At 39.3% G+C, this 22,906-nt stretch overlaps 1 protein-coding gene across 4 annotated transcripts in view; it reads left to right on the plus strand.

The window, feature by feature from the left end:
- Positions 1-22,906, plus strand: part of CDH19 (cadherin 19) — a 92,622-nt gene that overhangs the window by 30,608 nt on the left and 39,108 nt on the right. For 3 of the 4 annotated variants that reach the window (XM_090039597.1, XM_090039596.1, XM_090039598.1), the window contains 6 exons: positions 1,125-1,464; positions 6,375-6,669; positions 15,338-15,457; positions 16,028-16,192; positions 18,031-18,215; positions 20,179-20,432. In XM_090039597.1, coding sequence (XP_089895723.1) covers positions 1,234-1,464; positions 6,375-6,669; positions 15,338-15,457; positions 16,028-16,192; positions 18,031-18,215; positions 20,179-20,432 — 1,250 coding nt within the window. In that variant the 5' untranslated portion in view covers positions 1,125-1,233. The remainder of the gene's footprint in view (positions 1-1,124; positions 1,465-6,374; positions 6,670-15,337; positions 15,458-16,027; positions 16,193-18,030; positions 18,216-20,178; positions 20,433-22,906) is intronic. The other variant, XM_090039599.1, reaches the window with a different exon arrangement.

The raw sequence follows: 22,906 nt of genomic DNA on the forward strand, positions 1-22,906 counted from the left end.
TAACAATGACTAACTTTCAATATATAAATGAAAACCATTCTTTCTAATAATGCAACCATGTGAGAATCCACTCATCTTAATCAAACCTATCTTTTAAATTGTTAAACCCTGAGTTTTGGCTTTAGTTATTTCTGGGATAAATTCTTAAAATAATCATGGCAAAGGTTCATGTATAGACTTTATGTCTAGCTGGATACATTCTTATGATAACAATGCAAGGATAACTGAATATATAGGTGGATGTGTGTTCCAGTTTGGCTGTTTTTACCTAAACTTCTAAGAACTGATTGGTATGGAATAAACTTATAGTGAACCCCAACTTCCAGTTTCTTCAGAGCAAACCTTTAAAAAATGAAGTGTGTCTGTGGCTGGTTGTTTCAGAATTCTGTATTTCAAAGGTGGCCATTCTTAGTGGAGCATTATTTCTAACTGATCGTTTTGTTGAGGTTGTCAATGCAGAAACCACGCACAGCAGACGACAATAGAATATATCATGTAAAAAGGTTTGGGCTTACCAAAAGAATATTTTGTGTCATCAATTAAACTGACTGTTGGAACACAAGGGCTTCCAGACTGTTTTCCTTTTGTCTGTGAATTGAAAACATGAAATGTCAGAGGAGGTAGAATCATCCAAAACAGTTAAGTTCTGTTGACCATGTCAGAGAAGCATATTTCAGCTGCTTCTTCCTATGCCAGCTCCTCTGTCTCCTCTTTTTGCCTTGAGGATTTTTGTGAGATCAGATGGAAAGAATGAGGAACTTCTAAAAAAAGGTCTGCACTTCTCAATTTCAGCTGCCAGTCATTAGGGCCACTAACAACTTTCTTGCCCATGAGGCAGTTCTGTGACTACAGCTCCAAATGAGTCTTGTCTAAGCAGAAATGTGCAGTTACTCCAAAATTATTGCTAGGCAACACAATACAATTTGGAAAATGAATTAATTGACACAGCTTAATTTGAAAGATGAATTAATTGAAGGATGATTTTCCTTTTTTTTTTTTTTGCATAGAAAGTCCCTCTGAAAGGTTTACATAAAAGAAATTTGAATACTTGACTTTTATGCCTTTGAGTTGCTAATAAAATCTCTCGCTCTTAAATTGACTTTGTTCTGGTTCTTCTTTTTCAGGAATAGGAGGAATTTTTAATACTGAAAATCACCTAGTAGATTAGCAGACAATCAATATTTGTAAAGGAAGAAAGGTGATGCTTGGTAAAAGCTTTCCTTTTCCCCTTCCATGGATGAATACAGATTGAAAGGAAGTTTCAGCATGAATTGTCATACATCACTATGTCTTGTGCTGACAATGGTTCAGCTATGGCCTTGCTTTCTAAGTATGCAAAGACATAGCGTCCAGAATACAGACCAACCTTTTTCAGCAGCCCGGAGAGTGAAACGTGGTTGGGTGTGGAACGTGTTTTTTGTGGAGGAGGAAATGAACTTAACAGAGCCTGTCTATGTTGGTCAGGTATGTTAACACTTCTGTGATTGCTGCAGTCATTAGTTTAAAAATAAGTTTTGAATTAACATGTTAATTATCATTAATTAGAATCAGATAATTTGACTTTGCATAAAGCAATCATCCCAGTGATTTAATATTCTCTGCTCTGGGTTACCTAGGAAAATGAATTGAAATTTGTCAAAAGCCTGCACAACATTTGTCCACACTGGCCCTGACTGTAGAATGGGCCCCAGGGACATGGAGTAGTTCACTGAGAGAACAGAGACTTGTATCTACTACTGTGTGGTATTAGTACCTCATTTGTCTCAACACCAAATTCATTATGCAATTAAAAATAAAACTGACACAGTGGGTGTTGACACCAGACTTTTAAGTTCCTTCTATCTTCTGAATGAAAGCTAAGGACTCATTTATCAACATCTGGCAATTTGCTTGTGCTATTTTTGGCACTGCATAAAAGCAACCATACTGAGTGCAATGTAGTTTACAAACAGTATTTAGATGATTTTCTATTACACTAAGTAGCAGCTGATTTACCCCTCATTAATTTTTAATGAAGCAGATTAATACTAAATCCTTTTACCACTGAGAAGCTACAGGAAACTTCATGGTTCATTAGATTAACATAGCTTTAGCACAATGAGCAATTATTTTTCACCCTCTTTTAAAAATGTGCTTTAAGATAGTTTTCTTAATGAAACTTTATCACCTGTTTATTATTTATCATTATTTAATTTTTTTTAAAGACAAGTAATTGTAATCTCTGTATTTGGTATCCTTTTCTGTAAGATACTTTGTAGATGAATGAACTGAAATAAGTTTAACTGCTAATTAATGAGCACTAACATTTAATTAGGCCCAAAGCGTAGAGTGCCCAAAATTCATTAATTATTTTTTCAGAGTCCCTTCGAAGTAACTACTGCAGAAGTATGATGTCTCACTTCTAAAAGGAGGTAGTGGAGACATGGCCTACGCTTTTGTTTCTGGAAACTCAGTTTATGAATAACAATAATAGTGTCTTGCATTTTCAAGAAGTTTAAAACAATTTGCATATTCTTGCCTTTTTATTTTTCAGAGTGCAACAGGCAAAGTTAGATACAATTTTATTTGAGGGTTAGAGTGAATTTATTGCTGTTTAATTGTTGTTTAAATCAGCCACATTTACTACAGAAAAGCATATGCTCAGCTGTCAGTAAGTGAAGTGACAGTCTAAGATCAGCTGGTGACTTTTTAGTAAATAAGACCCTGCAGGAAACTATATCAACAAGAACCCAAAGACAGACCGCCTCTGTTATTAACTGTCACTTGTTCCAGTTCACATCTCCTCTTGATATACCACACAATGAGACGTTATTCTTTCTGAACTTTACTTTTTTTGATCATTTCCTTCTAGTTCTCCAAACATCCACATGTATTTAATATTTACTTATGAATGAAAACTGACTTCAGCAATCACGTTTTTGAAAAGGAATGTGTCCATAAACGTAACTCGAGACATATTAAAACAACTATCTAGCCTCTTGGGCCAAATTCTCCTTTCTGTTAAAAAGGGATTCTTTTGTAAGACAGTTCTGGCTTAAAGAAATGTATATATCTTTATAGTGTAAAGAAACCTTAGCATAAATAAAAAAATTAGGTTCTTTGTACATATTTGCATTTTTTTTTAATGATAGAATCCAATCTGCAAGCAGCATAGTCATATCAATATATACAAATCTTCTGGCCAGAATTACTTAAAAAGCAGTCATAGCACTAGAATATAAAACATTGAGACTATCTTCCTTTTTTGACAGCTATTTTTTCCTGTGTTCTAAATTTTATAACTTTCTTGTATCATCTAGAATTTTTTTCTGCCTCAGAGGAATGGGCAGTTTACTTTCTGTTAGGAGTGGCTGTAATATTTTTGATGAAACTGAAACTTTCTAAGATGATATATTGGATTTACTGGGGGGGGGGGAACTGGAGAGAAGTGAAAATACACTGCTATTTTCTATAGCCTGGAGATTAGAGCATTAGACTAATATGGGGAAAGCCTGTTTGTACTTTGGCTGATTCAGAGTGTCCTGGGATGAGGACCACTGGCGTAACTCAGGCAGAAGCGGAAGTTGAATCAGTGTTTCTTATGATTTAGAACAGTGGAGCTCAACTTCTTAGAATAGTGGGTTAGGTGCTTGTAGTGCAGGAGAGGGAGGAAAGTGATTGCCTGCCACATAGAAGGAGATAGAGCAGGGAATGCTGCAGAAGGGATCAGTGGCATGGCACAGGTCAAGGACGTGGACAAGCTGGGCTAAGCTTCTTGCCATTGATCCCCTCATGGGTCAGATTCAGTTATGCTGGAGGCAAAATCCAGCCTATGGGTCATAGGTTGAGCAGCACCGTTCTAGACAGCCTAGAACACCCTACCCACCCACAGCCACATTCTGAGTAAAAAGGAACAAATATTGTTCTGAAAACTAATACTTTTTTAATGTTTGAAAGTTTTTGGTTTTGTTCTGTTGTAGAACTAAACCAAATTTTGAAATCACCAGATGCCATGATATGAAATTGTCATTCTCTAGTTAGGGCCATGGCACATGAAACACATAGGATATGTTAACTGCACATAAAATGCAAGAGTATTCACATTCAGTCAGTAAAATGTGTAAGGTGCCATCATATTGAAGCAAAGTTAGGACTTTTCATGCAAGGAAGAGCTCCAGATCATATTAAGTAACATGTATGCAGCTATCCTTGTATTGTCTTCATGAAACAAAGCAAACAGAGCTTGTCAATTTTTGGTTCCAGCCTCAACATTGCACCAGAGTCTTGAACTGGCTCTGGTGTAGCATTGGGACTGGGACCAACAGTCACCTGGTGGCACCACACTGGAGGCTTGAACCAGCTCTGGTGCAGAGCTAGGCTAGAATTGATAATCAGCAAGTTGTGCATATGAGATCATGTTAAAAACTAGTAGTAAACATTACCATGTGACTGCTCAGAACACATAGTAACTTTTAATACCATACAGTAATGCTTAGTATGATCTAAATAAAATATGTGCTCAGAGTCCCATGCAATAATATCCTTAGATTTCATTAGTATTTGTAACAGGGTAAGGCAAACCTATTGCAGTGCTAGCTGCTCCACAGTAGGGCAGTAGGCTGGAGCCCTGCTGGGGACACAAGGCACTGCTATAGGTAGGCTGCCAGGGAGACCACTTAGTAACCCTAATTAGAGGACATCCATGGCCAGCCCTGTAGAGTCAATGGACTGGAAAGGGACAGGACCTGAAAGAGATATAAGACAGAGCCAGAACTACTGCAGGATATAGCCCTGGAGGCTAAGAGGGAAGAGCTCTGTAGTGAGATGCCTGTTGCTGAGAGAGGGACTGTGAGCATGCTATGCCTGGAGATAACAAGTGAAGAGGATGAAGGCTAGCAGCTGACTAAGGCCCAAGGCTGGTAGGAGTTACCAGGGGGCTAGAGGTTTAGTTATAGCCAGACTGCTTATGTTTTTGGTTTGAATTTTGACAAGTGGTTTGGGTTTGGGATTGTTAGGGGAAGGTGGAGGATATGAGAGTGTCTTGAGCTCTGGCAGGGCAGCCCAGAAGGGACAGAGACAAGGGACATGGGCCCAGCACAAGAAACACAAGGATCAAAGGCCCAGAGACACTAATTACCAACAGGGCTGGGGCCAAGAGAGCTGGACATGAATCCATGGACCAGGGCTAGAGGCTTGCAGCCAGAGAAAAAGGGTGGAGGCTGAGAAGGCCAAGGCCTCAACAGGGGAGTGATCAGCTAGTAACACCTGGGAGGCAGAAGCATGGCTGTAGGGTTGGTTGGAGACTGTGAATAGCTTTTATGGCTACAAGTACCCTGAGAAGTAGGGATGGGCGGAGAGGGCATACCAAGCATGAAGCAGGACTGAGACCAGTGGGGTCTGGCTGGGACCTGCTGACTCTTAGAAGAACTAAGGGCTTACCCTAGGACCCTAGGCAGCCTCCCTTTCATATTGAATAGTTACATAAAGGCATGGCAGAAAACAAGAAGGGAAGGTACCTTAGAGCCAGAGCAAACCAAGAGTTGCATAGATACCAGGGGTCATCACAGTCACCTCTGGAGCCCAACTTGCTACAGTAGTCCAAATTTAAAGTCGTCTGAACAAGGAATTCTGGAAATGCTACCTTCTTTCCATAAACCCTCATTTCGTGACTTCCATTTACAATAAATAAATAAATAACATGACATGAAGATAAATAATAGAACACAATCCATGGGATATTTTATAAAATGAAACATTATTTAGTTATTCCTCATATCTGTTAACTACAGGGTAGCTATGACTGAAACACTTATAGTATGTTCCCAAATGTTCCTTCCAGCTCAAAGGGGCTAAGTTTACGTTTGTAGAACAGGTTGGTGTATACCTTAACTTTATTTTCCAGGTATGTTTACTGTAGCTGGTATTTCCTGGTTTCAGAAGTTTAGTTGTTTATGTCCTTGCAGTCCTATGTATTTATGTCCTATATGTTTCAAATGATACAAATATATACACAAAAGTGTGCGTATGTGTATGCATATTATTGCCCTTTGATATAAAAATAATTTAGAAAAATTTTGAGAGCTTTTTTTTCTATATTCCCTCTTCACTATCTTTTTGATCCATGTGTAGGCCCTGATTTAATAAGCCTTCTTATGAATATGCTTACATCCCATTGACTTAAATGCTTAGTTCAATTTTAGTTATTAAATGACCACAACTTTTCTATGGCTAATTATGCACAGTATATAATACTTTGCTACCTCAATTAAATAATGTTCCCTATCCAAGGTCATTGGTGTTTAATTTCAAATAGAAAATATATATACAAAATAAAAATGTATAATTATTTTCAAATGTCATCCAGAAGAATAAATTGTTCTCTTTGGTCTTTGCAGCTGAAGTCTGATTTAGACAAAGAAGATAGCACCTTTAAATACATTTTGACTGGCGAGGGAGCTGGAAGCATTTTTACCATCAATGAGACAACAGGTGTCCTTCACGTGATACAGAAACTTGATAGAGAAAAGAAAGCTCTGTACACTCTAAGAGCGCAGGCGATTAACAGGAATACTCAGCTGCCCATGGAACCTGAATCCGAATTTGTCATCAAAGTTAAGGATGTCAATGATCAAAAGCCACAGTTTTTGGATGGACCTTATGAGGCCACTGTTCCTGAGATGTCTCCTGAAGGTACAGAATGTCAAGAAGCTGGTGCTATATTTTATGCTTTGGAGGACATTCATATTATTTAAAACTATTAATAATTTATTTTATAAAGTGGCTTTGATTTGGAGAGGTTCCACAGTGCTTAGAAATTTAAAACTTAGAAATGTACAAAGATTTGTGCATATGCTTATCTGTAAGCCCAACTGTAGCCCTACTGGACCCAGCAATATACTTGCCTTTGGACAGAGAGAGGTAATTTGACAAGGTTAGTCTGAAGTCAGGCAAAAGATAGAAGGCAGGGTAAGATGAGAAATCAGTGACTAACTTTTTCAGGGAGGCATAAGCTTTTGTAAGTAATACCCAACTTCCTTAGATGAGTCTGACAAAGCAAGGTGTCACATACAAAAATGTATGCCTCTGACAAGTTAGTCTCTAAGGGTGGGAGTAGATGAAATGGGGGTCCTAAATTGAAGCAGGGAGGTTTAAAAAACACTACTTCAATTTAGGGCTAATTAAACCCCTGTCATGCATGTACCCCAGTGACTTATCTGCCTCTCTGGTGGGGAAAGGAGTGTGAGCTGCCGGTGGGCAGAGAGGTCCCTGGGCTGCAGGAGGGGGGCAGAAGGGGGGGGCTGGTGCTTCCCTCCATGGGAGTGGCACCCTCCCCCACAGGCAGCACTTGCCCACAGGCATCCAGCTCAGGTGGTCTCAGGGGACACTGTAGCCAAGGAGGAAAGCACCAGGTCCCCGTGCAGCTCAGGCAGGCAGGCTGCCTGCAGAGCTGCACAGAGTCCAGTGCTTTATTGGAGGAGTTTTAGTTTGCTGCACCCCATGTCATTTAAGGTGCATTACGCTGCCAAATTTTCTACAGCTGCTGGAATTAATGCGCAATACACTGCTAAGGGGTGCACCGACACCATTAAAGTGGTGCAAAAGTATTTAGCTTGCTTTAAAGTGTTGTGCACACGTGTCCCTCGTTTTGTCTACACATGGCCTAAGATTCTACTGTGTTCTGTTTTGAACAGATAAATAGTTATGTGTTCTGACTTAGGGTCCTAATTAGCAGGTGTATAAAGATACACAGAGCTCTTCATTCACCACACAAGTCGTCCCTAGGTTTGAAAATGGCAGTCATTTATTAACAAGACCTAGCAACATAAGATACCTTATTCAGGACAAGCAGAATACAAAGGAAAACTGAAGGTAAGGGAATGAAATGCTTGCATTTAAATCAGGGTAGGGCACCACTCTTCTACTCTTTCAAATAGTTCTACTTGTGATCTTTACTGGCAACAGCCTGTAAGCCCTTCAGGTGTATAGCCATGTACAATAAGGAAGGGTGGGGGGCAAGGAAAAGAAGTAAACTTTGAGGGACTATGATTTCTATTAACTCTAAGTATATATAAGTATATAAATAAGAAGTGAACAAAAAATTATCGAATATACCTCCTTCAATCTATGCTGACTATGCATAGGGATTAAAGCATAGTCTTTGTGATACCCTATGTGACATGCATTGCCCTCCCCTATAAATTGAACAGAAAGGGGTTTTCTTTAAATCACCAGCTATCAACATGGTCTCCAGAAGAATAGTGGCAGAGTTTTTGCTTGCCCTGAAGTAAAAGTGTTTTTGCCATGCTGGTGCAGTCCTTAGACTGGTGAACCTGCTTCCTCTCCCAGCTAATTTCTCTCTCTGGAATGAATTATGCCCTAGGAATGTAATAAAGAGAAAGTCCCTTAATTCTGTAAGCATAGGGGGCTTGAATATTGCCTTTCTTGTACTTCTCTCTCTGATCCTGATCCTGCACATATAAGAAGCAAAACCACCCTTGTACTTCAAAAATAAAGAAAATGAAAATATCTATTTCCAAATTATTGTCTCAAAAGTTTGGAAAAATTGGATTCTTTAATGAAACCTCTCCCAAAACCCCAAAATTAATCTCTTTCCTTCCCTTTTGGTTATTTCCATTGCAAATAAAATTTAAAAGAAATCTAAATAGTGTACTAGTTAAAACTGTGTGAATTAATGAGCTCATTACCTCAATAGCATCAGCAATCATAAAAAGTAATAAAAACTATGCATCATTCAGCATTACCCACTCGCTGTTAGGGCAGATTCACTGAATCTGTCATGGAGAGATGTAAACTATATCTTCCTGTGCCAGCTTATTTTTTACCTTCCAAGAAAGCAAGTTTATTCTGGGGGGGCTAGTGGGCAGGCACTGCAGTGTCACTTGGTGAGCAGCTTCTTTCTACATCCATTGCTCTAGAAGACACTTTACCACCACCAACTGAAACTACTGAGGAGAGCTATTTAATCAGTCTGTCTCCCAGACGCTCAGGCGATACCCAGCTTTTATTAATTATGATCATCTGTATAGGCTGGGACCTCCACTGTCATGACTTCCTACCTTAGCAGCCTTTTTTTCCCCCACAGGGTCTCTCCCCTTTCTATACACCCTCTTTAGTTTTTCTGGAAGGCAGGCATAAACCTAGGAGGAAGCGGTACTTTCTCTATAAAACAGCATTAACACATTCTGAGGATATGACACAATCATATAATTTTTCAGTGACCTACAGATGGATTTAGTCCTGAAAGCTTCCCTCCCAATAAGCATCAACCTTTAAGGGTAACAATGTAGTTTTGTCCCCAAGGGAATAAACTTGGCCTCTTGGTATAACCTACTAACAAGGATACCAGTTAAGGCCAATTGTAGAGGTAGTTCTTCTATGTAGACACTTGTTCCCTAGAAACTTATCTGAAATCATCAATAAGCAGTCAGTCACTACTGACCTGAGCCAGATATAATCTGACAAGCTAAAAATTAAAAACTCAAAAACCTGTTCTAATCCCCCGAGACATCTACTATGCATTTTCATTTCTAATACATCCTGGACTTCTAGCTTAAGATTAATTAAAGCAATGAAAGTTTTCTTTTTTTCCTAAGATACTCCACTAAGATTATATGAGAAATACCTGTATTTAGTAATAACGCTGGGACATTTTATATAGATATATTATATTTATAATATTTATTTATATATGCTTATATAGTTATATATTATATATTAATATACATATAATACAGCATATATAAAATTTCCCAGCATTATTACTGAATAAAAGTCTCTCTCACATAATCTTAGAAGAATATTTTAGGAAAAAAGAAAGCATATGCATGTGTGCCTGTGTGTGCACGTACACATTATGTATCAAACACGTACCAGAAGTAACCAGAATGAGCATGATGAGAATTAAAAAGAATCAAAATTCCTTGTATGCTTTCTTTGTAGAGACAGGTTGTTGAGCTTGCTGAAGCAATAGAATTTATGACCTTCTGATCATCCAGTCATGTATGTGAATCATGGTCAAATCCTGCAGTTTTTTGGGACACCCACATGTATCAGCTTCCCCTGTCTTCACTATAGTGCTGTGGGAAACCGTGGGGCACTGATGACATATGGTCACATCAATGTTTATACCCCACTGAATCCCTTTGTTTCTTTTACACCCAGTTATGGTATGGCCTTCCACTTTTTATACTAGTTATACTGACAGTAAAGACTGTATCTGAGTGCAGAGATAACCAGTCTTGCTTCAAACAAGTCAGCTAGGGAACTGGAAGCAGTCTAGCCAAAACAACACAGAGCTTACCCTATGCCTCACTTTTTAGCATGTGCACCTGACAGCAGGGTACAGCAAGCATATCTGAGGATCTGAATCTATCTTGCCATATTAAAAAAATCAGTCTTGAAGGTGAGTATGCTAAACTACTAGCCCAATAACATAGGGAACAACAGAAATATTTGGCATCCATTGCCTGTCAGTTGAGCTAAGGATATTCATTTGCTTATCTCTTCTAGCCTAGGATTACTTCAGATGAGAATTTCCCTAGGAATATTTTTTGTTTTCCCCCTTGCTCCATACCAGAAATGTGTGAGACATCAACAACCAATCTCTGAACCTTCAGATGTTGTCATCACCTAGTGAGCATGTAGCTCTGGGGAAAACCGTTATCTGTAAGCAGATATTATGCATGTAGCAAGGAGAATAAGATGAGAAAAGATGCCTAGGTAATCACACATTGCTTCCCCTAGTACACACACAAAATCTGGCCCCTACAAAATTAACCCAAAGTTAGGTTAAAGTATCAACATCTATATTAATATGACTACACATTTGCTTAAATTTTAATATGCTTTCACAGCTTGCCCATATTTTCATCATTTGAATTTTATTAGGGTTTTGTATGCAAGTGCCATAGTAAATGAAAAGTGTATCAGTAAATGGACTCTTCTGGGAGTACAAGACTATGGTTTTCCCTTAGGCATTTGGTATGATTTTACATAAAGTTCCTCACATATAGCAGTTACATTTCTACAAACGTAGTATATTTGATAGAGTGATTAAAAGTCACCTGCAATGATATATCTGTACTTAACATTTTCATATATTTGAAGCCCCAGTTAGAAAAATGAATACATATGTCCCATATAATTCTCCAGTAGCTTACCTAATATGCTGCAATATGTAAATGACACAGTAATGGTTTACATCATAGTTCAAAACTAAGGCTACAAAATCAAAAAGGAAATCTGAAATGGCAGTCAGGTGGGAAAAAAAGCAGTTTCTCTAAGTTAGATTCTGCTGTGGCATAAAACAAATTTATTATGCAGAAGCAATAGTTTCTGAGAACATAAAATACGTTTTTGATGTTGAAATGCCTATCAGAACTGCACTTTGGACAATGTTCGAAGACTACAAGCATATTCAGTTAATGTTAGTCTTCAGTATCCCAAGGTCAGGGCCATTGTCCTTTAAATATATCTATTTTCACATAAATGATAAGTCTCATAAATGGTATCATAATTCTGAGCAATAGCCATTAGACCATTTCAGTCCTGTAACATCAGGGAACATCTTACAAATGTGTAATTTAATCGGTACAAAGTATGTCTCTTTATGTGCTCTTTTAGTTTTTCCCTAAGCAAAGAAATCCTTTTTACTTGTTTTCACGTTAAAAACATAATATTAGCAGTTGCAGCTTTTTGTAATTGTTGCCTAACTGCCTAGGTCAATGTGATTATTGAACCATGGTTACATGCAGGCAACTGTTTGCTTTTCTTACTATGGGTTAAAGTTCATAAAGAAATAGCTTTCATTTGGGGTAAGAATTTCAAAACTGGGAAGGAAAGTACCTTTAGATATAGTCATGAGATAATAGTGCCCTGCCATCTAGCACTCAGTCAATATTTAATTCAGTAGTTACTATCAGGATTGCAAGATTACCATTCCCAGGAAACCTGAGAAGCCAATTTCCCCCAAAAGAAATCAAATTCTTTCACGTTCACATTATATTCAAAATTTGAGGTTCAGGCTGGAGAGTAGCTTTTGCTCCTCCCTTGTGCCTGTTTTCTTTTTACTGGATTTCTACTACTTTTTTTACTTTTCCTATTGTAGCCAGCTTCTGGGCTTATTTAAAACCACCTAAATGTCTCTTAAACCATACCCTACAAAAGCCAATAAGCAACCAAAGGGAACTTGCCACAAGGATAACATACTTTATTACAACTTCAGATGTTAATTTCCAGCACCATTCATAGAATATAAAACAGAACACATGTACACATGCCCCTGACTGCGCGGTTGTTACTGAGGAGTCCTGGCAGTACATGACATAGCATCTCATGTAGATACGTCCACAAGAATTTAACTAAAATAAGGACCATAAGGCTTTAACATCAATATCGCAGTCAGGTAAATAACCTATTTTTCTATGAATTTAAATCCCTGATCTGTTAAATAAAATCCCATAAAATGGCACATATTTGAATTTTACTGATTGCAGTTTTGTTCCTATCCCAGAGATAGCATCAGTCACATTTCTATCACTTGGATTATCCGAAGTGGTAGCTTTCTTCAACATTATCATGTAATTACTTCAAAAGAATGAATTATTTTCATTATATTACTTAGGGTGATTTTCATATGACTAGTAGCTAACTTGAACAGATCTCTGGTGACCTTTAGTTTCTAGACAACACTTTGTTTTGAGTTGAGTTTAGTGCCCATGTTTTCTTTATTCTTTAGTCCTTTTTGAAAAATACATTTTGTTGCTTTGGAAACTTTATAATTTTATAATGATTGATTATAATCTGTCAATTTACCTTAAAAGGTATCTCTACTGATAGATGTATGTAACAGTAGCCTGATATTAAAGTAACGTTCTGAGGTTTGTATTCTGCCTTTGTTCCAGACACACTTAAAGAAAGTCAAAGGCAAATGAATATCTATTTCCTCCAGACTAGTCAAGTTGTAGAAGGAGTCTTTACTCTTGTGACAGGGGGCCATCTCAAAGCCGACCATAGTGTCAGTCCATCCACATGTCTAAGGCAGTGTGCCCTACCTAACTCCTGTTATGCCTTTGATGTAATCAAATTGATGTTTCTTAGGCAAGAGGCTACTCATTTAATACCCTAATGCCAAGGATGCGATACACGGCTCCAAACCTTCCCTTTAGCATGCTCCATGCCTCATAGATTGTATCCAAATTACTATCCACTATTACTTCCCCGGCCCTTTAACTGAGCCACACTCAACCTCTGGCCCAACTTGACTTCAGGCATCCTTAAGTGTGCCTGGGATACATGCCCCCTCACTGGGGTCTCAACTGCAACTACTTTGGTCAGGCAATGTGCAGTCCATCAGTCCCCCTAGAACCCTACTCTACATGGCTGCCAGATTTCACTATGCCCCCTCACTGGGACCACTGTTACATCCCCCCACTGTGGCTTCTGGGCCTTATGCCCCCCAGGCCTCTGGTCCTTGTAGGTGGACCTCAGCCCTGTCCCAGGCCCCACTGAAAGGGCCTGGACCCCACTTCAGGCCACACTCAATGGACCTGGGCCCCTGTGCTTTTCTGTCAGGGTATGCTCCCCTAGCCTTTGTCCTCCATAGAGTACCTGCAAAGCAGTGGGGGCTAAGGATTTCTGGCATTCCACACTTGCCTTTCACTGGGGAGGCACAGGTGTGGCATTTCCTGGAAAATGCCACGCCACAAGCAGCCCTATCACACCATCCAACTCCAGCAGTGTATAGTTTTACGTCATTCCCTAGGACCAGGAACCTCCTCCATCCCCATAGTTTCAGCCCTTGCCCTCCAGGTGTTCTGGAAGCAGCAGTATTCTGGCCAGGAGATGTTGTTCCTTCAGCTCCCTGCAGCACCTGCCAGTTTTACCGCTCAGGGCCTGCTCTTATTTTCCAGCATCCAGGCCCTCCTCCAATCAGGTAGCCTCCTGATGGCCATGTGACTCTCTGGGATTGGCACTGTTGTCACCTGCAGGCTGCTCTTCTGTCTGCTCAAGCCCTTAAAGTGACAGGCACCAAAGGTGCCCTGCCACAACTCTGATAAATTTCTAATAGATGTTTTAATATCAAGAGAGCAGTGTTTATTTAAGCAACATATTTAGAGAACATAGTGCATTTTAAACCAGGGCCCCCAAATCTCTGGAGAATTTTGTCCAAATATTTTTCATTTCAAAATGAAGATTCAGGTTGACTGAAACATGTCATGACTTCAGGTCAACTTCACCAAACCAGTTTAATACAAATCTTCTAAAGAAACCAAAACATTTCATTTCTTTAATTCAAAATGATATTTCATTGTAAAATTTACTTCAACTTTATTTTAAAACATTTTTTACAAAAGCTCATCACAAATATTTCATTCTACAGAATATTTTATTTCAGCTTTTGGGCTTGTCAAAGATTTCAGAAAAAAACAAAAATATTTTCCCTCATTTATCAAAATTACTATCACCTCAAAATGTAATTGTCCCATTTTAGTTATGATAGGTAATAATGTGTTCATGTTGGAAAGTCATAAGAAGGTGCTCTTTCTCCTGTTGTTCCTTACATGAGGCAGGTGAGAAATAATGTTAAAGTCATCATTATAAAATAATTCTGTTGAGAAATATTCCTTTTGCAAAGATACCCTCATTGACAGCTCCAGGAGGATCCTGCCAATTTTAGATCTAGTACATAACCAACTCCCAATTAAAGATGAAATTATGTTCTGCAGATTGATTTTGCTGTTTCTTTTGTAGTAGGGACAGCTCATTAAAAGACCAAGAATATACAAAAAACTGCTATCAAAATTTTCTTGTATTTCCTGGCTTGTTAACTTGTTACCAGTTTATTTCTTTCAACCATGCTTCAAGCCTGCTGTTGATACAGACTTTTTTGTTGTTGTTGTCATATGGAGAACTTTAATAAAATATCTTAAAGCATATTCAAGGTGGAAATCTCTTAGTTTCCTATTTGTATAACATAAATTAGAAAAGCCAGTGAGAAAAGACAGTACTTACAGTTAAATAATAATTCCATTAAAATTCACGAGATAGTGTTTGGTTTAATCTAAATTAGAGAGGAAAAAGTAATTTTCTTTTTCCTGTTTCTGTGCCCATTTTTGCAAGATACAAAATTTCCCTCCTATCAATAATTAGACACTTGACATGATTTTAAGAAAGGTGCTCTGTGTAATGATGAAATAATATATAGTAAATTAAGCAAATAAAAGGAAAACATTATACAACTGAGCAAAAGAGAAATAATTTTATAATGGTTAAAATCCAAGATAGGTTTATTAGTTCATTTGTATGAACTCCTTATTTATATGCATTTGCTTTTCAGGTACTTCTGTTATACAGGTAACAGCCACAGATGGAGATGATCCTTACTATGGATACAATGCACGTCTGCTTTATAGTATAATTCAAGGGCAGCCCTATTTCTCTGTGGAGCCAAAAACAGGTATCGTTATGTATACCTGACATTTATTCATGCATGGAAAATATCTAGGTACCAGTGACAGATTTGAATAAACAGTCATCTTTTTTTCTCAGGACAAGGACAAATATAATTTTCTCAAATGAACTCATAATCCTACCTTCTTATGTCATTGGCCCATAATGTTGTCTACAACTGGTATTTGAATGTCTTCAAATTTAGGGCTAATCCTATTTCATTCAAGGGAAAACCACCCATTAATTGGACTATTTCTGAATCAGGTCTTTAGGGGTTATTTGGAACCACTGGGCACAACTCTATGAGCAGGAACATGCATTTCTGGGGACAGCACATATTTACACTGCTGCTAGGTGTCCCTGGAGAACATTCTGCATGTGTGCTCTGGAGCACTGCAAGTTGCCTTGGGTGGGGTTGGGGAGGCTGGGGCCAGCAGCCATACCTGGAGTATCATGTGCTTTGTGTCTAATCAATTTGTACAATAAAATACTGAACTGATTTTGCATTTAATTCATAGCTAAGTAATGGGGGGGGGAAATGTATACTTAAGTAAGTGTTGATTATTGTATCTTTCAGGTGTCATTAGAATTTCTTCTGAAACGGATAGAGAAACTCAGGAGAAATACTTTGTCATCATCCAAGCCAAAGATATGATTGGGCAAATGGGTGGATTTTCAGAAACAGCAACTGTAACTATCAACCTTTCTGACATCAATGACAATGCCCCTAAATTTCAACATAGTGAGTAGAGGCCAGGGATTTTAACTAAGGTGGGGGAATTTTAACTAACTGGGGAAAAATTAAAAACAGGAGTAAACCCACTACAATTTAGATCAGGTCTATATTTTACCTAATATGTCATGTATTTAAATGAAAGATTAATAAACTAATATTTTTTCTTCAAAAAGTAGCTCCTATTAAAAAGCTATGAGTTCAAGCCAATACAAGGTTACATTACTACTTTGGCATAAGAAGTACCAATTTTAGGAATACCTAAAGAAAGTATTTTTTCACTGGAATGTATAGAATACTTTTTCTTTATTAAGTTGATATGCTGACAACTGTAAAATTATATTTTTCTAAGTCCTTTTTTAACTTATTAAAGGGAAGCACCGCTGCATTGCCTTCTTTCTAGTACATACCAGGGGGGGAAAAATGTTGCTTAATACAAAAATGCACATTTTAATAGTACTTTTCCTAGGAAAAGTTTGTGTGATTCCACATGCACATGTGTCTATATAAAGAGAAGGTTTCGCATGTCTTGCTTCTGATACCTTGTGGGTTCATTCCTTTGAAATGAATTATAATTTTAAAAGAGTAGAAAACAAATGATTTCAGAATGAAGTGGTGGGTAGGAAATAGTTTCGACTTTAGTAGTTACTGTAGGTAAATATATTTATGATATTGCACATTATAGATTTGTTGTAGATTCATACAGCCTAATTCTTTTAGATTTATAACCAAACTTTTCAATAAAATTGGATTTCCTCTTCTCTTCCTCATTATGTCCCACACACTAACAGTGAAAATGGCAGTGGAGACCAACCTCTGGCTGCGTTCCCTACTTCACTGGTACTAAACCTTTTGGCCTCATGGGCCAGATGAATGGTGTGGAACTGCTCTGTATGTTAGATCTTTTGCTGTGTTGGTGTGCAGTGTTCAGCCTTGCTTGCCAGGACCAGGCCCCATGCCACCCTGACCTGGCATGCCTAGATCAGGCCTGGTGCCACCTCAGCTCTACCTTCATCACCCCATCTAGCTCACAGGGCCAAGCTATCCAGTCCTCTGGGCTCCCCATGGATCTGGAAATGTGGCAGCAGGGGATTGGCAATTAGTGCCACCATCAGTCCCCCACCAACACATTTTTGGACCCATTGGGAGCCGCGCAGGAAGCATGACATGGCTCCATTGACTGGATATGGCCTCACACCAAGGATTGAGCACCCCTGCCCTACTCCTATTTTACTTTCCTTGCAATGCCATAGAATGCTAGTCATACCACCTTTACATAGGAACAAGGATAACTCGGCTTCAGTTTGAACACTCCAATAGGAGTCTCAGGGAACAGTTTTCCCAGGTGTTACTGAGCATATGCATTTTCTTCAGCAGTCTGTCTTAAGGATGCCTGCTGTCCCCTAGCCCAATTGGCTCAACCTTTCAGTCCCATGAGGCAGATGAGTAGTGCAGGGCCCCCTGTGTCCAAATCAGGCCCTGCACACCAAGATCAGCTTCCATGTCACCCTAGCTTGGTGTATCCATATTGGGCCCTGTGCTATCTTGGCTCAGCCTCATATACCTAATCTATTGTATAGAGCTATGATACCTGGCTCATTGGGCTTCACACATGTTCAGAAAATTGGCATTTAGAAGATTGATGCTACCACCATTCTCCTGTCACCAAATTGTTGGCCCCCTGGGGGGGTGCAGTGGACTGAATCACCTGGCTCCATGGGCCAGATGTGGCTCACAGGCCAGAGGTTGAGCAACCCTGCTCTAGCTCATATGTTGCATGTTAACATTTTGGGTTAAGACCAATCATTGACAAAGTTTAATGTGATTGTAACTTTTTATTTCTTAAGCACTGTACCATATGACTGTTTCTGAAGCTGCACCAGTGGGCACTACCATAGGCAAAATCATGGCAGATGACAGTGACATAGGGGAAAATGCAGCCATGAATTATGTCATTGAAGGAGATGCCTCCTATGTTTTTGACATCATTACAGATAATGAAACCCAAGAAGGAGTTGTTATATTAAAAAAGGTGAGACATAAAAAACCTACTAAAATGAGATATGTCACTAAATATTTTTGAAAAGTAAAAAAAAAAATGCATGCAATGGTTTCTATACTACTATTTCTTGTTTCCTTAGCCACTAATGATGTGACTAAAAATAGGTTCTGGAATAGTGTTGGATAGTTTAGAAAGTATGTTTGTTATTTGGTTTGCTTGCTTGCTTATGGCTAAAACCCAGTGTTAGCACTTAAGCTATCTGGATTCAGTTCTCAGTTTTTCAACAGACTCCTTATATGATTGTGATAATATGTCTTAGCCTCTGCTTCAGTTCCACATTTGTAAAATGGGCAGATTATTATTTATCTTCTTCAGAGAGTCATTCATACATTTAATTTACTGGTGGCAAAACATATTAACATCTTAAGATAGAACACGCAACGGTGCATAAATAAAAATGATATATTTGGTGAAAACATGCTCAGAAGTCATTGGTTACAATGAAACCTATCCCATTTTATTACTCCCAGAGGGAGGAAGACTGCTTTTTCTCTCCCTGGACCTAAATTGATGACAGAATTCCACTCTAAACCTTGCCAGGAAGGAAAAAGACAGAAAGTAAATTCTTGCATTTAGTCTATTTCCAAGTCATGGAAAGTTAAAAATAAAAGTTATATCATAGACCTACAGAGAAAAAAGAAAGGTATTTATTTAGACTAAGTCAGCACTTCAGTGAAATATTGCAGATTATAGAAGCTAATGTTGCCAGGGATGGATCCAGAGTGGAGGCTGGGGGTGGGGAGTGAGAATGTGGATATATCCATCCTTCTGCTGCTGCAGCCAGCACTTTCCCCAGCTGACCCAAACATAGTGGAAGTTCCAGAGCTGCTCTTCCCATGCTCCAGCCATGGGCTGCAGCTACACAGGGTGCCAGGCTCTGCAAGGGACAAGTGAAGCAAGGAGCAAGTTTCCTCTTTCTGCATCTGCTTCCTGCCACTGCACCTGTGTCACCTATTGGCCAAGAGTAGGTGCTGGAAGTAGAAGCCTACCCAACACTGTCCTTGATTGAAGCAGTCATATGAGGACCCCTAGAATTGCTCCTGCCCTGCTCAAGCCAGGGGCTATGGGGAATGATTGCTTGAGGGGCTTAGCTTGGTTAGGAACAATGACTGCAGCAGGTGCAGAGGTTCTTCTTTCTGCACCTTCACCTGGCCAGTGGAGGACACCTTAGAACAGGGGCTGGTCAAGCACTGGAAGGAAGAACCTGCTTGTTGCTGTTGACCCCAGCCAAGCCTAGCACCTTGCACAGCTGCTGCCCACAGCCACTGTCTGGAGTAGCTCTGGGGCTTTCCCCACCCCTGGGTCAGCCAAGGAGAGGAGTAGTGATAAGTAGATTCCCTTCTTTGTACACTTTCTTTTCTCACTTCCAGTCTGGTCCGGTCCCCCACCAGTCTAAGACCTGCAGCCATGCCTTGCTCCCATCCTCTGATGGTCAGAGGGGGAGAGACACCACATCTCTCTTTACCGCATCCTGAAATTCACCATGCATTTTGCTATTTTTCCTCAATTTTGTATTTTTTTTCAAAAAAAGGGAGGCACAACCTGAATATTTCTGCTTTATTATTTATTAACAACACCTACCTAAAAATAACCTGGTGGTAAATTACATTTTTATTGGTTTTGTTTTTTTTTCCTTTGTTATTGTTTTTTTTTGGGGGGGGGGGTCAGACTGGATGGTGAGACAAGGACATAACAGAATTGTTTTCTTTTTAAAAGTAATACTTTCTAAACTCTTAATAGTGAAGGCTAAGATGAGTATTTAAAGTGTTTTTACAGTTAAAAAAGGAATCTTGGAAATAATCACTTTTAAAACATCCCCCAAAGTTACATATAACTATTACTAGTCTTTAATCTTACACCAATCATTGATCTACTATTAATTTTCAAATGCTAAGATAAGAAAAATTCCACATCCTACTTTGTTTCTCTACAGAAAGTGGATTATGAAACCAAAAGAAAATACAGCATTAAAGCAAAAGTTATCAACAGGCACATTGATGAGCGTTTTCTGAATGAGGGACCATTTGACGACTCAACCCTTGTCAGGATCACTGTGGAAGATGCTGATGAACCTCCAGTTTTCACCTCACAGGAATATGTGATGGAGATAGCTGAAGGGTCTGAGAGTGGCTCTTTTGTAGGGGCTGTAAATGCCAGCGATCCAGACAATACCAACAGTCCCATCAGGTACAGACTGTAAAATGTGAATAAATGTGCCAAGGAGGAATGATGTGAAATCTAGCAGAAGACATTTCACAAGGTGTAACTTTAATTATAACTGAGTACACCTACACTATTGCAGGCTATAATGCACATTCATATCCTCAAATCAAAACAGTCTAGATTAGTAAAATTCCATTTCCCTCAAGTTTGGGCCATATTTTGACAAACCCAAAGGAAACACATTTTTGTATGACCATTCTTCATGTGGCCAATAGATAGGATAATGAATCAAATGGTGGCCTTCTGGAGGATAAGGAGCACCAGCAGATCTGTGGTCCAATAGCCAGAATGAAAGGTTCAAGGCCTGGTGGCCTTTGCTGTACATAGCTGCAGATCCATGGGTCACAGTTAGGGTAACCATAAGGAAATCGAGGACAACTGGGACTTCTTGGACACTGTCCCCTCCCTCTCCCCCAAGTCAATGGTGCTCCTACAGGCAGTGGTGGTGGAGCCGACTGGGCAGGGGCATGGGTGCAGTCTGGGAGGGGGGCAGAGCTGCCTGGCATATCATGCTGCTCCACCTCCCCACCAGACTGCCCCATGCCTGGGACTCTTGTTTTAATTTTCCCCAACTGGCCAGGACAGGCCTTCAAAATCCAGGATTGTCCCAGCTAAACTGGGACGTATCATCACCCTAGTCATAGTCATTTCTCAGCTAGCAAACTCCAACAATTTTCGTCAAGGAACACTGAGGAACAGAGCTATGTTGTAGGGTCCAGGAGGAGCAGACAATCTCATATCTGAGATCCATCTAGTTTATTGCTGCCCAATCTTCATATCCCATGGGCCAGAGTAGTGGTGTGGGGTGAGTTGGTAGTCCAAATCCAGTCTGTGTGCCCAATTCAGCATGCACATGGCTGGAGCTCAATCTGGTGCACTGGTCCCACAGGCCTTATTGTGGTTATGGTCCCAACCCCATACCAGATACGGCCATCCTGTCCCAGCCCTGCCACTACACACACCCAATTGTGCGTTGCCACCCCATCACCAGTCTTGCATGTTCTTGATCAGACTTACTACCCTGAACCCAAGCCCCGGCTCCAGATGCACTGGCTTAGACCTCATCACCTAGCCCTGGACCTCTCCCCAGTACGTATGGGATTGGGCACTCAGTGTGAGCCCTGGCCCTTAGCCTCACATGCCCCTCTTCCCTTGTCATGGCCCCAGCCCCAACCCTGAAGATGCTGGATTAGGTTTTCTGCTTGTGCCTCAGCCCCAGCCCTGTGCACTCAAGATTGGGCTTCTCTTCCCCTACCCAGATGGTCCCAAATTTACTGAATCAAGTGGCTCTGCCACAGCTCAGCTCTCAATACACAGGAAGGATCCTATGAACACTGCTATGTCATCTGGCCTGTAGGGCATGGGCATTTGGCAGTGGGGGAGTGGCGGCAGCATTAATTGCCATCACTCTACCCCCACCAAATTGCTAGACCCTTAGGGAGTCCTGTGGGCTTGATTACATGGCTCTATGGACTAGATCTGGGATTAAGTGCCCGTGACCCATCTTGATGCAGTGGAGCTTCATTAGACGAACAAGTTTAGACAGCCTATAATATAAGCCAAACAAGAGTGATGTGAAACAATCCATTATGGGTAAATTAAGGTAGCAGTGTTTTAATACATAATATACTTTATCTATCCTTAGAGCTTCAAATAATATTCAATATACTGTATATTTCCCATACTTTGAATATTAGTTTGTTTGTTTTTTACTTTAAAATGTATTAATGGATAAAATGTCAGACATAATATATACATTGCATATAATGCATATACATTTTTAAAATCTTAATATCTTTTACTCAGGACTGTTGCACCTGTTCCAAGTATACAAGCTTGGAATATTTAGAACTTTTGTACAATGCACTTGTTCTAAATTAAATTATTTCCATTAAGATATTTGCTGTGATGTAAAAGTGTGTTTATGACCCCTATAAAGCAAAACACTTAGACAAGTACATTGTGCCACTTTGACTTCCTTTAAAATGGAAGATGCTCTTAAAGCATTTACAAGCATTTACACACACATAATATTTATGGGGCAAAGAAGATGTAAATGCATCTGATTTTTAAAACATTAATGTATAATGGGATACTATTTTCTTATCTTAGAGAAATCAGGCTTCATTACTATTATGAATATCTTCCATAAATACCAATATTTAGTTTAAAAAACAGTATTTTTAAAATCTTTCCCAAAACGCCCTTTGAAAACCATATAAAATCATAAACAAACACATTTTGTGTTTGCATGGAGGTTATCCAGATGAATGAAAAATGTTTATGATCTGAGTTATAAATCCCTGAAACAGGGCTTTATACAAGATAAACTGACAAGCTTTTGGCTAAACTGAAATGAATGGACACCCATATATTATGATCGTTCCCTGATTTGTTACTTTGATGATTTTCACACAGGCTGAATGGTATCTATAAAT

The sequence above is a fragment of the Crocodylus siamensis genome, chromosome 3, assembly GCF_052110815.1.
Source record: "Crocodylus siamensis isolate JL-2025a chromosome 3, ASM5211081v1, whole genome shotgun sequence".
Taxonomy (NCBI): domain Eukaryota; kingdom Metazoa; phylum Chordata; order Crocodylia; family Crocodylidae; genus Crocodylus; species Crocodylus siamensis.